The following is a 17461-nucleotide window of genomic DNA, read 5'->3' as shown; positions in this document are numbered from 1 at the left end:
ACTGTGGCAAGAATATTTTCTGAAATAAAATCCTATGCTCACATCTACGCATGGAAGCAAAGCAGTGCATTAAAAAATGGTTTCACTATACACAGTGTTGAACATGACAAGTGAACCATCACTCGATTTAAGTAATATCAACTAAATAAAGAGGAAAACTGAAAAAAATCATCTGTCTCAACCAGCAAGCATTGTTTATTCATTACCTTTTATCATAGCAACTCAATATCATATCAGAGAGCTTCAGAAAAAGAAATTTAAAACCTTATAAATCATGTTATATAAATAAGAAATTTCTACTGGAATTGCAAAACAAAGTAAATTTTGACATTAACTGCTTGCAAAGTATAAAGGCTTACAGTGGGTTCTTATACCAGCTGAGAATCCAGTTCAAACCCATGATACAATGGTCAGAAGTCCAAACATGAAGACAATGTGTACCTACTCATGGGTCCTCTATACTTCTAGTCTCCATCCTTTCAGGGTATCTTCCTTTCCCACTAAAACACTTTTCTGCACATTACAGAAGCTCCAGTTTGTTTGGAGTACTTCAAAAATCATAATTTTACATTCGTTATTAATAAATCTATCAAGGTTTTTCAGCAACAAAACAGAATAATTGAAGGAGTGAAGATGCATCTTCCTCTAACACAGCCCAACATATCAGTACATATTATAGTATACAAGTACCTATTTTTGAGTTATTTCACCATGTAGAATTTCTTATAACACGTGCATCACCAAATTACTTACTGAATATGACATCTGGATTTTTGTGTTTGGTACCAATTTCACCTTTCCTTCACTGGTCAGATTGACATCTACAATTCTATTTCCATTGAAACCAATTTCAAGTTTTTTGTAAGTCCAAAGGTAATAATCTTCTCCATTTTCATCTGCTTCTCCAACAATCCTGCATAGAAAACAAGTGCAAGCATGTATTACAGGTATGCTTTTCAGATATTTTGCCTTTACTTTTTAAAAACATGCATTACAAAGTTTTTCCAGGAGAAAAAGCATCATAAACAAGAGGACACAGAAGACCATATACTTTTCTTCTCAACTCTAATATCTGGACTCCACTTCCAATCCATGGGTCACTGAAAGAAGCATTTTGTAATGACATTAAAAGAAAAAGCTTGCAGCTACAAACACTGCAGAAGACCCAACAACAGTGTCTCTACTTTTATTTGCAATTATTACCAGATAAATAACTGGCTAAATAGAGATTCATTTTTCCTAGCAGAACTTAGCCAAGACCTCTACAATTTCCCATCTTCCAACTATCTATTTGCTCGTTTTTCTTCCTCTTAAGAATTTTACTTTTTCTCTGTAATCCTCATTAGTTTACTTCCCAACAAATGGTTTTTGCTCTTGTTTGCACACAGGTTTCCAATGCTTGCCAAAAATGTGGTTTTATATTAAGAAGAAATTCTTTACTGTGAGAATGGTACAGGTTGCAGGTTGCCCAAGACAAGCTGTGGCTGTACCATGATGAGCTTTATGCTTTCTTCCAATTCAAACCCTCCAAACCATTCTATGATTAGGTTCTTAATTTTCAGTAAGTTAGTGCAAAATGTCTCATCTACCACAGAAGAATTCCAGAGACTGTGCTATGCCGGGTGAAAATAAAAAGTTTAACAGTCAACAAGTTCCCAGGCTGTGTCACCTTTGATGTCAAGATCAAAGATCAAATGCAAGATGTACAAAATGGAAAGTCACAAAAAAAGCAGCACCCAAGATACACAAGGCTGAGGGGAATGGGAGAACAAGTAGGTGAAGGATATGGAAGAGACTACCTCAAAGCACCAGGTATATGAAGGAAGAGCCTTTGTGCATCACCTGTGTTTTTTAATTTTCAAGGTAGTATTTCTGTCAAGTTTTTCACTCATGCTCATCTGTCAGGATTGCCTTGTATATGCCATCTACACAAAATATGTGCCAGTTTGTGCCTCCACCATATAGCCTGGCACCTGCCATGCCATCTGTTCCCATGGTAGTATCCAGACAATATAGACCTCTAAACTACTTAAAGAACATTCTGATTAATCACTCACTGAAGGAATGAACTAACACAGTGCTTCACATAGCTAGGGAATGTCCTGAAACAATTAAGCCTAGTCCCTCTCTCCACTGTGGGACAGCAATTCAGGAAAAAATATAAAATGGAATAATTTTTTCTGAATGCACTTAGAAAGATCTTGTTGCCTTTTTCAGATTAGAAAATAGTGTAAACCTTACAGAGCCCTCAAAGAGCAGTTTGATGTCATGACCTTCAGTTATCAGCAGTTAAGAAAGGTTAATTTATGCCTAGTCTCTACTGAAAATACAGTAGTCCTTACAGGGCTTGAGGACTTTCAGGGTGAATTTTGAGAATTAGTATTTGTGCATATGTCTGGTAGCTGTAAGCCTTAGCAAGGTGGAAAATCATAAAGAACATAAAGGATGAACTTAACTAAAGTTTGCCAGGAGACAGGAGGACTGCCAGGAATGCATCTGGTGGAGCCCAGGGAAGTGAATGGTCTGCTTTAAGAATAGAATTAAAGAGAAGTTGCCTAGAATTCTCAGCAAACATTAGCACCATCTGAATCCTTTTCTTTTACACTCTTCACAGAGAACTTTATTTTGGTAGCACTAAAAATGGATTCCAGCCATCTATATTTAGGGAACAAGATTTTGGTTTAATCCAGCTACAAGATGCAAAGCAACAATGAAAAAAACCAGGATATTGGGTCATACAGTACATTCAATACATGCTGGGCAGTGAGGTTCTCAAGATAGGTAATCCAAATAAGGTGGATCAAGATGAGAGCCTTCACACAGTAACAAAAAAGTCATTCAGCACAAGCTATTTTTAATGCAAGCTGAGGGTAACCAGTTCTGGACACTATCCTCATGAAACCAAAAAAACCCTTTTCAGTATTCAGAGTATTTCAGAGATGCCATCATAACTACTTCTGATCTTACACCCATATCCATTTATCTTAAACAGTCCTAACAGTTCCCTTCATTATAATTACTGAAATTTAGTAACTATTTAGAAATAGTTACAGCTCTGAAACAACAATCAAGCAAAAGATATTTGCTTTCTTCAGTGTCTCTACCTGCCACCACATTACATGGTACTAGACAAGTCTACACAACACACTCAAAGGCACCAGCAAGCTGGCAGAGGCATGTGTACAGCCTCTGCAGTTTGTACAGCATCATTCATGCCATATTCACAACAGAAATACTTAAAATAAAAACTGTTCAGTTACCAGAAAGTCTCAGTGCTTTAAGTTTTAAGCAGCACTCAGAGCCCAAAACATTTCTGTTGCTGAACAGAGACCCAGGAAAACCAAAATTATTGCAGATAAGCTATATTCCCAGTTTTCTCCACTGTACTGGGAAAACAAAGGTCCAAAATACTAATTCAGACTTGCAGATAAACTCTTCTAATTAGTTCAGGTGCATCCACTCCTTTCTCAGCCCCCCACCAAGAACTCATTTTAATTTTTTGAATAAAAGTCAGGCTAATATTGACCAACCTGCAGTCCTGCTACTTTCACCTAACCTGCAGCAGACACAGACCAAAACTGTCAGCACCACTTGCCTTCACACCTGATGTCAGATTATATCCTTACATAATATTACCTGTACTTAGGATCCTGGAGTCCCCATTATGTAGCACAGCTTGAGATCCTGGTTCCAAACTATCAAAAGCAGCTTCTTTGTATCTTAGAAAGATGATACCTATATTCTACATGTTTTCTAGTTGACTTCTTGTGCATAAAAAGCATACTACTGGGAAACACTAAAAACACTCAATCACAGGAAACCAGATTTTTTAGCTGAGAGCATAACATTTGTCACGTGTAGAAGATTTAGTAGGTATGTTTGTTTTTTGGCATTCTGGATGATGAAACATGACCAGAAAAATAAATTCCAAAAAAGAAAGCCTCCAAGACTTGTTAGCCACACAGGATTCCAAAGAAGTCAGCTTAGCATCCATTATCCCTGGGCAATTCAAACCCTACATATCTGCCACTAGTCTAGAAAAATAATTCACTGGTCTTTTGCTGAAAGGCCAAAGCCATAACAAATATTGTAGCAACAACTGTCACTCATGCATGCTTTTAAAAAGCCTACCAGCAATTGCACAAGCAGTACAGTAAAGGTCACACAGAGTAATTCGGGTCTTCTCCAAGCCTGGCTACAGAGCCATTACACACAATAAACAAATCAGCTGAAAAGAACCAAATCAATACTTAAGTACTTCTCTTCAGGCATTATAATGGTATCTCTTAAAAACAGACACATTAAAACAAACCCAGACCTTCCTGACAACCAGATAAATAATAAATGAATGAAGTGTTAATATTTCTGCCATGTTCATCTAACAGATATTTTCTAAAACAAAATAAAATAAGAAAGAGCTAAAAAAAAGCAGCCTTTGTCAAAATGAATTAATGATGGATAGCATTACTCATACCAGCTATCAAAGAACTTTTCTTGCATGACTTGAACTGTGTTTCTGTAGGTGCTGTGGGACTTGGTTTAGTTTGGGCAGGTTTACCTCTTTCACAGAACACAGGCAACAAAGAGCTTACGGCTGTTTTTCATTTCCTTTCAGTTTAAATATCTACAACAGGGAGATTAGGCCTTGGAGAGTTTGGTTGATTGCTATCAGTGCAAAGTGCAATCTGCAGAGCACTCCTTACTAGGTAAGTGATCACAGGTTATGAGGGAGCAACAAAACACAGAGACCTTAGGAGACAATGGCAATAAAGATACATACATTTTTATTATTCAAGACACAAGCACTTCTAAACCCAGGTAAATAATACTCAGCAAGAGAAATTCTGAGAACTGTAAAAGAGTAAGTAAAATAAAACTCCATATAAACACAGACAACAAAGCAACACTGTTAACAGCCACTAAATTACCATAAAATTAAACCAAACAGTTTTTGCATGAGTAATAAAGAAAAGTAGCAAAATAAAGTTTCAACTCTCAAATAAGCTTGTTATTCATGATCACAATAACATAGCCCTTACAAGTAACCTACCTAATTACCACCTACTTGAACATCTGAACAAATTTAAACCTAAGAAATTATTGTTATTAAATCAGGGCTTTAGAAACAAAACAGCTTTTCACTGTTTTTGTATTTCACTAGTACAGCCATCCTACTGTTCTTTCAATGCAATAAGCCTTCAACTTATTTCACACAGAACTGATTAGGTTGGAAAAGACCACTGAGATCATTGAGTCCAACCTATGACCCAACATCACCTCGTCAACTACACCACGGCACTGAGTGCCACATCCAGTCTTTCCTTAGACACCTCCAGGGATGGTGACTCCAACATCTCCCTGGGCAGCCCATTCCAAAGTCTAATCACCCTTTCTGTGAAGAAATGCTTCCTAATGTTCAACCTAACTCTCCCATGGTGCAGGTTAAGATTATGTCCTCTACTACTTTACTTCATATTCTTGTGAATTTGACTTGCATGTAAATTTCTTGTGAAATTCTTGTAACAAAGCTTAGTCATTAAATGACTCCATGAAACCCACTAGTACAGGACTTGAGTAGGTGTAATCCAATCATTAATGCACAAAATCACTCACCCCATATTGGCAAGTCATCAATATACATCTGGTACCAATAGTGATTTTTGATAGCATACACAAATGCATCTCTTCTTCCCTTGTCCAAGTCAACTTCACAGTAAGTGGTCTGCATCACATCATCTGCAAAAAATTAAAGCACAGTTGAAGATTTATTAATGAGCTGGCTCAAAGTGAAGGCAAATCAAATGGAGGAATGGACAGAGCTGAAGTCTCCAAGCCCTCTTGGGTATCCTCAAGTAGAGAACAATAAAGGACATTTTAAAAAGAACCATTAAAGCAAATGCATGAAAGTGTAGATGCATGCAGATTTCTGAGCACATTTCTTGTGCTCAGAAATCTACACTTCTGCATGCAGAGGCTTCCCACATACTGGACAGGGAAAGGTTCCACAGTATCCTTTTGCTGCTTCACCCACACTAGATTAAGGTAAAAAAGCTGATGACAGATTCACCTGAACAGATAATGAGATCTCTCTAACTTTAACAAGAGGTATGAAATTATTAAGAAATACCTAAAACTGTTTACACATTATCTTTGTTTTAGTATAATCGGCTTCACTGACTAGGAATAATGTTTGTAAAAAAACCTAAAACTTTTCAAAGTTCTCAGCAGTTTTGAAGTAACTATCCTAAGGAAGAAAGAAAGCAATCAGAGTAAAGACAGAGAAAAAAAGGAGAGAAGACAAAAATAGGAATAATGCAAAGGATGCACAAAAGGCTGCGTTTGGAAATAAAATAAATCCACCTCTTTCACCCAGAAAGTTATTCTTCCCTATCTACAATTCCTAAGTCACACTGTTAGCAGCCATTCTTTTACATTTCGGAAGAAGTACAAAATGCAATTTTGTTAAATCATCCTTTTCCTCTTTACATTCATCTTCTCTAACAGCACAGTATGGTAATATCAAAAATAAATTTTCAAATTTAAGTTACCATGATACCAATGTTCAATCCATTTAATAATTTATTAGGTCTCAGGTGTAACAGAGGATGTCACTCAAACACTTGAGTAAAGAACTTGACATATTAATTAAAAAGCATTATTATCCTAGATTTAGCTTGACAAGATAATTAAGCCAACCAAAAACACAGAAGTTATATTACGAGTGTATGTTATTAATTAATTTCTTTCTTCACACAGGTATTTATACAGATTTGAGACCTGTGATGTAAGAACATTTTTCATATTTTAACAAAAGGAAAACCCAATTATCTTGTCTGACTGCTTGTATCCTTTCATATGCCCCACTTAGTACAATAAACACTACTTCATGGAGGCTTGAATACACTGTAGATTTGCTCCACCAGTCATCACCATGGGAGTGCAAGTGAAAACCTTCACTCTCAGAAGGGCACATTTCTGCAAAATCGTGTTTTTATTCTAGTTCAAAAAATACAGGCAATGCCTACTGATTCAAGTGCCAGTTTTACTTACACAGTTTAGTACTTCAGCTAATAACAGCTGTAGCCTAAACAATTCTTTGAATATGATGAACAACGTGCAGCTTCACGCTTACCTGCTACTGCTGTCCAGTCAAACAATGTTGAGAAGGGAATTATTTTTTATTGCAGAAGCTAATTTATTAGAACAATTCTATTTCCCTTTTACTAACGTTAGAGAATAAAAACCTAAGAGTATGAAGTTCAAATCTAATTTTGTAAACTCATACAATACTTTAAAGAGAAAGAAATGCCTGCAACTGTTAATCTTGCCATAATGCCAAAGGCACATAAAGAAAAGCACAGATGCCTGTAAACTCAGAACTTAGATATCATTCACATATTCATGAAGAAAATCTGTGCAAGTTGATTACTTATTATCTTAATTATTTCAGCTGCAGATTTTAGATACTCAACACTCCTTCAAGCTGCATCTTTAATTAAGAACACATGAATCTATTGGTACCAACCAAGCCTCTATCTGTTTACAAAAAGAAAGAAAAAGGAAAACAAAACCAACCAAAAAGCCAAATCACCACAAAAACACTAACAGCCCTGTTTCAATTTAATTGCAGCAACTTCTGGAACACTGATGCAGAGTTGAAGCCGATTATCAATCACACTGAAATAAAATTCATCCATTAGAAAAATATTTTTTCAATTTCACTGATACAATCAAGTTACAAGGGGAAAAAATAAAAGTGAACATCCTTTCTGTGTAGAACAAGGTCTACCACCAAAATGTCACCGAAAAACTGAGCTACCATCACAATTTAACAATCTAACTGGAAAGGAATTCATTATACAAATGCTAAATGTTAGAGACTGGTCTATGAAATCCAAATTTTACAATACATAAATTGGATACAAATTGTACTGGGTTTATGACAACTTCTAAGCCTCTAAAAAATGAATAAACTTTATTAATCTTCACCAATTGTTGAATTGCTGCCAGTTGCCTTCACTGTCCTTTCCATTTTGTGTTTCTGAGGACATTCTATGAGGTTTGACAAGAAAATGATTTCTCCCACATTGAGCAAAATTTTCAGCATGCTACAAGTGTAACAAATCAGTAGTAGGACTGTTTCCCAGTGTTTGTACAGGTACTCTTTCTTTCTTAAAAGAAAAGATTCAACTCCAAACTCTATGCAAATTTAAAAATTATGAAGAATTTAAGATATTAACAAGCTTTGTAAAAATCTTTTATTCAACTTATCCGACTGCTAGCAAAAACATCATTAGCTCTTTTATTTTACAGATGTCCAGTTTTGGATAAAAATTTACAGCTTACAGAAACTAAATCCCATCTGACTGTAAATGCTCAGACAAGAGATACTATGCTTAAGTTCTCCATCCAGTTAAGCCCTAGTGATGAAATGCAGTGTTCTGGAAAAAAAGATACACAGAAACATAAATTGAATTAAATTAATAAATGTTAAAATTCAAGAGGCAAAAAGAATCTGTTACTATTTGAAGTTCTGCAACTATTAGCTACAGATATCTGAAAGGACACACAGAGGGAAATTATGCAATAGAAGACTCAGGCCTTAATACCAAGAAATATATTTGCTAAAGAAGTTAAATGTCTTCTTTGGAACAGTATGGAAAGATGGTGAGGACAGGGAACAACAGGAAAAAAAAACAACAACTAGCTTCATCCTGCTCCAGCCTGATTGGCATGAGTTAGAGACAGCACTACAAAGGTATTTGTCAAAGTTATTCTAAACTAGACAGTAATCAGAAGGATACAATCATCAACTTTGTGTTGAGATGGAACTCTGAGATATTGAGCCCTTGCTACTCCTTAGCAATTGCAGTAAGTCTACAAGTATTCATCATCACAGGAAAAAATTACATCTTCAGAACCGGTAATTCCAGGACATTAATTCCAGTAAATTACCGAACATTCATACGCAGAAAACTTAGTTTTACTTTGTAAAATGATATCAGTTACTTCAGAAGCAATATCTGCTGCAAGCATTTTCCTTCAAGGGCACATAGATGGAAGTGTAAACTCAAAAGTCAGTGGTAGTACCAATCAACCATACAAAATACACTCAGCTGCTAGCAGCAAGAAAATTTCAGTTCTTCTCATTAAAAGATCAAGTTTGAAGAGTTTGTGTATTTTTTTAAGTGACTAAATGCACTTTGAATTACTTACCTTTAAATTTGATGTCAAGCCCACTAAATTCCAACTCAACTCCTTGAAGTGCTTCCCCTAGGGTTTCATGGTAATGGCCAATGCTTTTTTTTGATCCCACACAGAAAGGGAGAGAGAAGTATTTGTACGTTTCTTGGCGATTGTGGTAGGGTCCTACAGTATTCATCCATAGAACAACTTCCTCTTTATCTTGGTACTGAAAAACAAAGTTATTGAGTTAGATGAGAAGCTCAGCAGAATAAAAATGTTCAAGAAGCTCTTATTCATATTAACTAGCAGGGCAGGATTGCTCAATCACAGGCAACAGCCACATTTAAAGACAGCTGAGCATTTTTGTCTTTCACATGACAGGGACTCCAGGATAAAATTTCAGCCTGCTTTCATAGGGAATAAAAAGCCAAGTTGATCATACACTTTCTTACAGCCTATCAGTGAAGTATCAGACAAGGGGGATTTAAGAAAGATGTAGAAGATGCAGCGAGCAGAAGTCTTGAAAATAAATAAGCTTTGACTAATTTTGTAAAAACACAGATCAGTTAAAAGCAAAACTCTGCTTATCTCAACTGAAATAAAGGAAACACCAAATTAATGTTTTGTTAAACAAGATCTTAGCAAAGTAGTCAGGCAATCTACCCACACTGCCAGGTATTTTGTATTTTCCTAAAATACAGCTCCCTTTCTTTTTAGAAAGGGTATAAACTGCATTCAAAATTCCCAGAAGAGCACAATGCCTCACAGGAAGCACTAAAATTAAACTGTTGCGTACCTATAGTAGCCAAGAGCCAAAGTCAGACAGAAGAACTGTATTTTGATGCATTTCCAGCATTCCCACAGTGAAAAACAGAACAGCAAGAAGTCTGGTGGCTGCCATAAAATTCTCTCTGGGAACATTTACTCTTCACTTTCCACAGCTACTGTTAGCCAGGAAAATATATTCCTTGTCTAGGAGCCAATATTTTTTCCCAAGCCCTTATTACTTCTGAACAACAAAAAAAGGTACTTATAGGTCATTAATCTATCAGTATTCAAATACTGGACAAATTCAGGAAAATTAAATGATCTGAAATAGTAATTTGCATTATATCTGTATGCATCTGGATGAGGCATCAGATTTGCTGATTACTACACAAAGTCTCTCACACAACACTACTTCACCTACAATTTCAACAGAATAAGAGGGACAGGGACAACAATGTAACTTCTAAGGCAGGAAAAAACTCTATTTAAAATTATATACACATAAAAGCAAGTCACTATACAGGTCTTGAATTTTTTTAGGTACAGAAATATAAAGTATTGTTATAAGACCATAACACAGACACAGAACACCTTGGAGAAGAAAAGAAAGCAAAATGTTAATTAGACATAACTATTATACAGTGCACAGCTGAAATACTGAACACAGTTTTGTATCTCCCTTTTTAATAAATGAACAAAGGTTGTTCAACTCCATTTATTCTGAACAACCACAGTCATACCAAGAGGTCAGTGCAGAAATTAAAAAAAAAATCCAGATGAAGTGTTTAAAAGTTAAACTCAAGGATTTAAATAAACATGCTTCGGAAAATAATTTCATCCCTTTAAACTAACACACCATCTCAATTAAAGGCTCATCGTTTTTTGTTTACAAAGATGTACAAAGGTCATTCCAGCCTCCTGTGTGAGTGATTTCCAACAAGAAACTTAAAATATCTTACTAATTTCATTGTGAGCTGCAGCAGAGACCAAACACTTACTGGTTTCACAAACTTGCCCCTTCGCAGAGCACACACTTCAGAGCAGTTCTGACAGCTAAAGAATGTCAGAGAAACATCAAATAAAAACAAGAGAAAGCATGTGAAAGTAGACATTCCTCCTCTCTGTCAGCAATCAGAAAGGTTACACCAGTGCAGCACAGTTGTCCAAAGTTGGGAAAGATAAAAGAAAGAAAGCAAAATCCCAGTTCCAATCCCCTCAGCTGCAGAAACAGACAGTGGAGTCTGCACTTGGAATCCGCCTCTAGCTCCTGCCAAGAGAGCACGGGACAAGCTGGTCCATCTCTCTTCCTAGCCTGTTATTTCTATCATGTCTTCTGTTTCTTCCTCTAACAGCTGCAGAACATATTTCCAGCCCTTTCTCAAAATGGTCTTTACTTGTCAAGAGCCCACTTTAGCACTACTTATACCAAACAGCTTACATGTGAGCTGACCTATGTCTCTACTTAACCTTCAGTAACAGAATATGACAACATCCTTGGGTCTGTCAGTTCATCATTGACAGCCTGAATCAAGAAAGCACTGACCACTGCTTTCCTCAGCTGTTCCTTTCTGATATGCTTCATACTGAGCTGGGACCTCCACATTTTTGGAACTCGTGACAGATGAGGCAGAAACCAACAGATTTAGAACATAATATGCAAAATCTTGCTTTGTTTTCTGATCTACCTATGTAACTAAGTAGTAATTACAACATCTGCAAAAACCAATCTGTTTTTTGCTTGTCTCTTATCTGCATGTGGGTTAGACCCTCTTCAGGGCCTACATGTTTTTCCCACAATGACTCCAAGATGCCATCAACCTACTCTAGAGAGAAAAAGGGGCCACATCAAACAGATGCAAAGAACTCAGTCTGCATTTATTACTTCCTCCTTTCTCACAACCACCCCAGAACAGCACTAGATAAATCTTTTCAGGATTGCTACATAAAGAAACGCAACACCTCAGCCAGCCCAGGGTGCACCTCACTCACACAGTCCTTAGGCACAGCCATCTGCCACCCATCAGGTGCTCCCAGTGACTTCCTCAAATTAAGGGCGTTGTAGCAAGTAAAACAACTTAAGCACCTTCAGCTTAGATTTGGGGGTGGTGCCTAGCAGAAACGGAAGGACATTTTCTTCTCTCTCCATTTGTTGGGTTTTGCTCATTGTCACTTATAAGGATGAGCTTTCACATTTAAATACATTTCTCCGACATGACATATCTTATCCTTGCATTCTTAGCCTAGTGCTAGGGTAAGATGTTGGCAAGAACACAGTGCTATTAAAGAGTTCAAGGGTGGCAGTTTGATGGTGGGCTTTCTGTCTGGTTTCTTTTCTGTTCTGTTCCATTAGGGCCTTCATAATATCAAAAAGTCCACAATAAATAACAGTGCCAACACAAAGGAAAACTTATTTAGGCAAGACAAAGCACTAGAGTATTTTGTAGGATACTGTCCTGTCACCTCTTTATGAGGGCTGCTAAGTTTTGAGAAGCCTTACATGTAACACACCTTTCAGCAAAAAGTCACACTATGAGAGAGAGAGAGAACATAAAGTAAGCCAAGATGAACATAGTAAATGACAAGGCAAAGAAGGTCAACAAATAAGATGCAATCTGTACTCTGGTATATCTCAGCAATCTCTTCTGGTTTTGGTTCATATGAAGGGATAATATACTGCACATAGCTCAGAGATCCCAATTATATTCACAGATACAAGCATTTAACAACTTGGTCACAGTGCCACAACTCCCACAGTTCAGTACTTTCACATGTGAGAGAAGGCTACAGAACACAATTTTATGTTTCACTTACTGTAATTTATGAAAAAATGTCTGTAAGCTTCATATATTTTTCTGCACTATGCTTAATATCAGCTCATTAATTTCTGTAGCTATATGGAATATATAATGATATATTTATAGATGCAGCCTGAAAAGTCTCAGCATAGACACAAGCTACCTACCATAAAGCTCTTAAGCTAAGGGAGACAAAGCTTCAGAAACTTCTTTCTGTAATTGCCAACCAGGTGGTGGAGAACCAACCTGCACTTCAAATGCAACTACGTATCAACTACAACCCTCACCACAGCTGAGGACATCTGTTCCAAAGCAGCACAATATAGTCACACTGCCTGTTCACAGCACTGGGCTGCAGGGATGTGCCCGTGCAAGCTAAAATCACATCCAACCCATCCACAGTTCCTCCTGGCTGCCGGTATTGATGGGTCCACTCTACTCCCTGCAGAGTGGCACTGAAGTGGCAGGAACCCTGTGTAGCCTGACATGGCCAGGAGTGCATCTCTTCTGTGTAATACAGCTAGTGAAAAACCGGGGGTGTGCACTACTTTGAGGCTTAATATAAAGACAATTTCCATACGTCTATACAATTTAGAAACTATTCAAGTATAGCAATATTGCCTTCAGTACAGCACATGCATCTTTTCTTTCCTGTTACCCAACAGGGCACTCACGGTGCGGAAAGCAACTTTATGTTCTCTTTGCTCAACTGTAGAAATTAGCATGCTAACCCTAAAAATAGACTATTTATTCTACAAAACAATTAAGGCTAGATGAAGTCAGTTACAAAAGGTTACAGAAATAGATATGAGACTGTTGCTGATATTCTTCTTTAAACCAGGAAAACATTTTGCAAAAAAGTGATGGGAGACAAGAAGAGGATTACATCTGCCAAACCTCATGTGATGATTCAGCAAAATAAATTCAAATCAAGACAGTTTCTTTCAGAAAACATGTGATTTTACTCCTTTCCTTGAATAAATGTCTGGAATGACGTGCTCTACAATGCACATCTTGCCGGGGGAAAAAAAGAACCAACATTATTTGTTACTGGCAAAGCAAAGATGTAGAAGCAAGACAAGAAATACAGGAGGCACCAAGCAAGACTCAGCTGGCAAGTAATATCCCAGGCTTGCAGTCCCCAGTATCTTAGAGATATCCCATCTACTGAGCACTGTGATAATACTCAATGTTTGCAGCTCACATCCACACCCTATTAAACTGTGGGTTTCAGCCTCATGCTCACCTTTGGACAAAGCAGGCTATTTCCAGTAACACTTCTTTATTTCTCTCTGAATTTTAGGCCTCATCAAGATGTGTCTAGAACTGTACCAGTGGCACAGGCTGAACTTGTGTACATGCAGTACTTTTACTGTTACACTTCCTAGATGCACAAGATTGCTCAGGCACACCACGTCCTGCTTCCGTGACATTTATTTCACCTCTTCAAAATGGAAACACAACTTCAAAGAGGAATCAGGCCACTCATCTGCGCTCAACTTCACGTGCAAATAAGTATTTTACATGAAGGGAAATGTTTTCCACAGTACTTCTCTAACTGACAATTTTCAGATACTATACAAAGTTCCTAATTTTACATACTAATTTTAAGTAAGCCTTACATTCTCAGGGTTTTAACGTACTTGATCAGGGTATAAATCAAGCAAAAATGCTTTCCTCAACCATATTAAATTAGGAATTTTGCTATGCAATATAGGCTGGGTTTTGTTTATTTTCAATGTTTTTCATGTATTTCCATTCTTACAGAGCACCGATAATTAAACTGAAGCAACATTAAAATTAAAATGCTACCTACTCTCTAGACCATTCTCCTGCAACAAAAACCACAGGATATTTCAGAATGTTTTATGGTTTGTCTATTACATCATCAATTTCAACAAGTCTAGCAACAGAAGATGTGAAAGCAAAGGCCAGGCAGGAGCCCCCAGCCCTGTTTCTGCAGGATCAGTATACATTGTGATAAGGCCACCAGCACCCCATTGATACTATCGCTTCCACAAATGAAAGGACAATTGTCAAGAAATGTTGCAATTGTTATAATATAGGCAATGAGCAAGTACATTACATGCTCTGAAGCATGTAAATAAGTTAAAGAATCACCAGACAAGTTTTCAGTTAGTTCCCGATAAACTAACTGTTCTGTCATGGTCTGAAGTTATGCTGCTGTACTGTCTTTAGACAATGGAGATTTTAAATACTGTGGCAAAAATTTCTCTTCACTTACTATTCATTTTAAATAAGCATGTCTTTATCTTATAATTGTATTTAAACTATTCTTCCTCCAAAGAAAGGCAGATGTGATTTCTAAAGACTGAAATTTAAGATAAAGGATATGAGCTGTTGATTCAATGACACTATCCATACCTAACATCTCCAGAAACACTAGCACAGACCTAGAGCTTCATGCAGAGTCATCTCACAATTACCTTTTATAGTATTTGCTTAGAAGTCCACAACCTTAAAATAAAGGACACATGTAATACATATTACAGCACACACTGCATACAATTCCATGTTACAGCAGCATTAAAAGCTTAAGACAGCACTTCTGTATGTCCAACATGCTGAGCACTGACAACACCCTGCTCAGCTGTGTCAGGTGCACCAGCATACCTTCCCCCAGGGAGCTGCACACCGAGGAAATGGAAGGACAAGGATGTGTACTCCTACCAACAGGTCTCGAGTCTTAAAGGCAGTGAAAATTTAGTTTGGGATTATCAAATCCTAAATTTCCCTTCCACTTCTCCAAAAGTGAGCAGAGCCTTCAAAATGTAGTAAAGTACTTTGATTATAAGAAAATTAATCTCCCAGCTGCAATCATATTTAAAAGTGAAATTCATTAAAATGCAGTATTTAAGGAATATTTCCTTCAGGTTCTTTATCTTAACATCAGTACACTACTACAAAACCCTGGCCATGCTTCATTCATGCTATTAATGCTTCCACTCCAATCTCCCACACAAGATTAAAATATCAAAATACCCAAGCAAGGAGATAGCCTTCCAAAAAAAGGAAACTGTCTTTCTACACCAACTATTCCTAACCTATCACATAACCTATCCAGTTAATAAACTGGACGCTATGTGAACAAGAATACTAAACCAAAATAGACTTACAATCCCTCAGAGTTGAGTAGTTTAGATGAAAAAAATGACGAGCCTTCAAAAGGAATTTGTGATCTCCATGGGTAATTGTTTAGGTAATCATTCAGAAGATCTAAAACCATCACAGAAGATCTAAAACAATCACTTTTGAAGGGAGAGCTCAAACCCAAATAAATTCAGTGGCAGCTTTATTTTTTTTCCCTAGAAAGCTACCAATATTAATTTAATAATGAATAATCCCTCAAGTCAACCAGCCCTTAAAATAAACACAGTGCAATGCTGAAAACCATCTCACCTCAGCAGAAGCCTCACTGTAAAGCAAGAAAACTGGCACCTAAACTAGTTCAAAGAATATCTGTTTCTTGAAAGTACTGAATATTAGATTAACTTTTCTGTCATTATCTGAAAAACTAATAAAGTCCCTTCCCTTTCAAAAACAAACACAATCCTAATCAGTTTTAAAGTCCTCAAAAATAAACGGAATGAGGCAACTAATTAACCACCCCATATACAAAAGCTATCAATACATTTATCTGTTTCATTAAGAACACTTGGTAAGCTTTACCAACCTCACCTTGAGAAAACTATGTTAAGAAACTCAGCAAGCGTTTACGAGCCAGGCTGCTCAAGAGTAAAAAAAGTACTGACAGTCTGAGAGAGCCAGTGTTTAATCACAGCCACGTTCTAATACACTCCACTTGCAGAAGAGATGATTTCTAGGAAAGTCTTGTTCCAAAATCATAGCTCATCACACAAACTTCCACTTTCTCACACTGAAAGCCACGGGAAACAACACTCTGATGTAAAATCAGAAACTGACGAAGCACTAGTATATTTTTCCTAGAGATTCTTTTTGGATATTATTGCGAGCACTTCAGAAAAACTATCCTCATGCCAATGGGCGAGCTCTTAGATCAGTAGTATTTTCTGCACCCATTTTCCTTGCGGGTCCGTGGCAGTGTCCCCGTCCTGCTCTCACTCCCCAGCCCATTCCCACGCTATCCGTGCCTCTTCCCGAGGGGAGCTGTCAGAACCGCTCCGGCTCGGACTGAGCTCTGAAGCCAGAGCAAACATCCACCCAAGAGGAGGGCAAACAGCGCTCTCCAAACAAAGCACGGTACCTGCCGGGCCGTTTATCTGCTCCAGGAAAAGGTGGGACACCCCGCCCGGCCGCACAAGGATGTGCAAACCGGATCAGAGAACCCGCCGGCCCTGCCCCGAGCGCCCCGGTGCTCCCCGAGCGCGATTCGGATCGTGGGGCCCGGCTCCGCCCGGCGCGGCCGGAAAAGCCCGAGCAGCGCAGCGGGCGCGGCGGGAGCCCCGCGGGGCGGCGGCCGCCCGCTCCCCCCGAGGCCGCGGCCCGTGGCTGCCCGTCCCTCCCGCCCACCGAGCCGCGCTCCCCGCGGAGCGCCACGGAGGCCCGGCCCAAGCGCCGCTCCCGGGAAGCCGGGGCCGCCTCACCGTGTGCTCGTGCTCGTCGGCGCGGGCGCGCAGCGGCAGGAGCGGCAGGAGCAGCAGGAGCAGCCCGGGCGCCGCCATCTCGGGCCCTCGGCGTCCCCAGCAGGCCCCGCCGCGGCACCGGCCCGC

General features: G+C 38.4%; 1 protein-coding gene across 1 annotated transcript in view; it reads right to left on the bottom strand.

Moving 5' to 3' along the window:
- The window catches only part of TM9SF3 (transmembrane 9 superfamily member 3), a 41978-nt gene extending 24527 nt beyond the window's left edge, over positions 1-17451 (bottom strand). The window contains exons 1-4 of the mRNA XM_036385298.1: positions 17336-17451; positions 9217-9412; positions 5614-5736; positions 754-914 (exon numbers count right to left, since the gene is read on the bottom strand). Of these exons, the coding sequence (XP_036241191.1) occupies positions 754-914; positions 5614-5736; positions 9217-9412; positions 17336-17413 (558 nt within the window). The 5' untranslated portion in view covers positions 17414-17451. The remainder of the gene's footprint in view (positions 1-753; positions 915-5613; positions 5737-9216; positions 9413-17335) is intronic.
- Positions 17452-17461: the final 10 nt, after the last annotated feature.

This window comes from Molothrus ater, chromosome 8, assembly GCF_012460135.2.
Source record: "Molothrus ater isolate BHLD 08-10-18 breed brown headed cowbird chromosome 8, BPBGC_Mater_1.1, whole genome shotgun sequence".
NCBI classification, from domain to species: domain Eukaryota; kingdom Metazoa; phylum Chordata; class Aves; order Passeriformes; family Icteridae; genus Molothrus; species Molothrus ater.
Note: the sequence above shows the minus strand (reverse complement) of the source record. Positions and strands in the feature narration are given on the sequence as shown.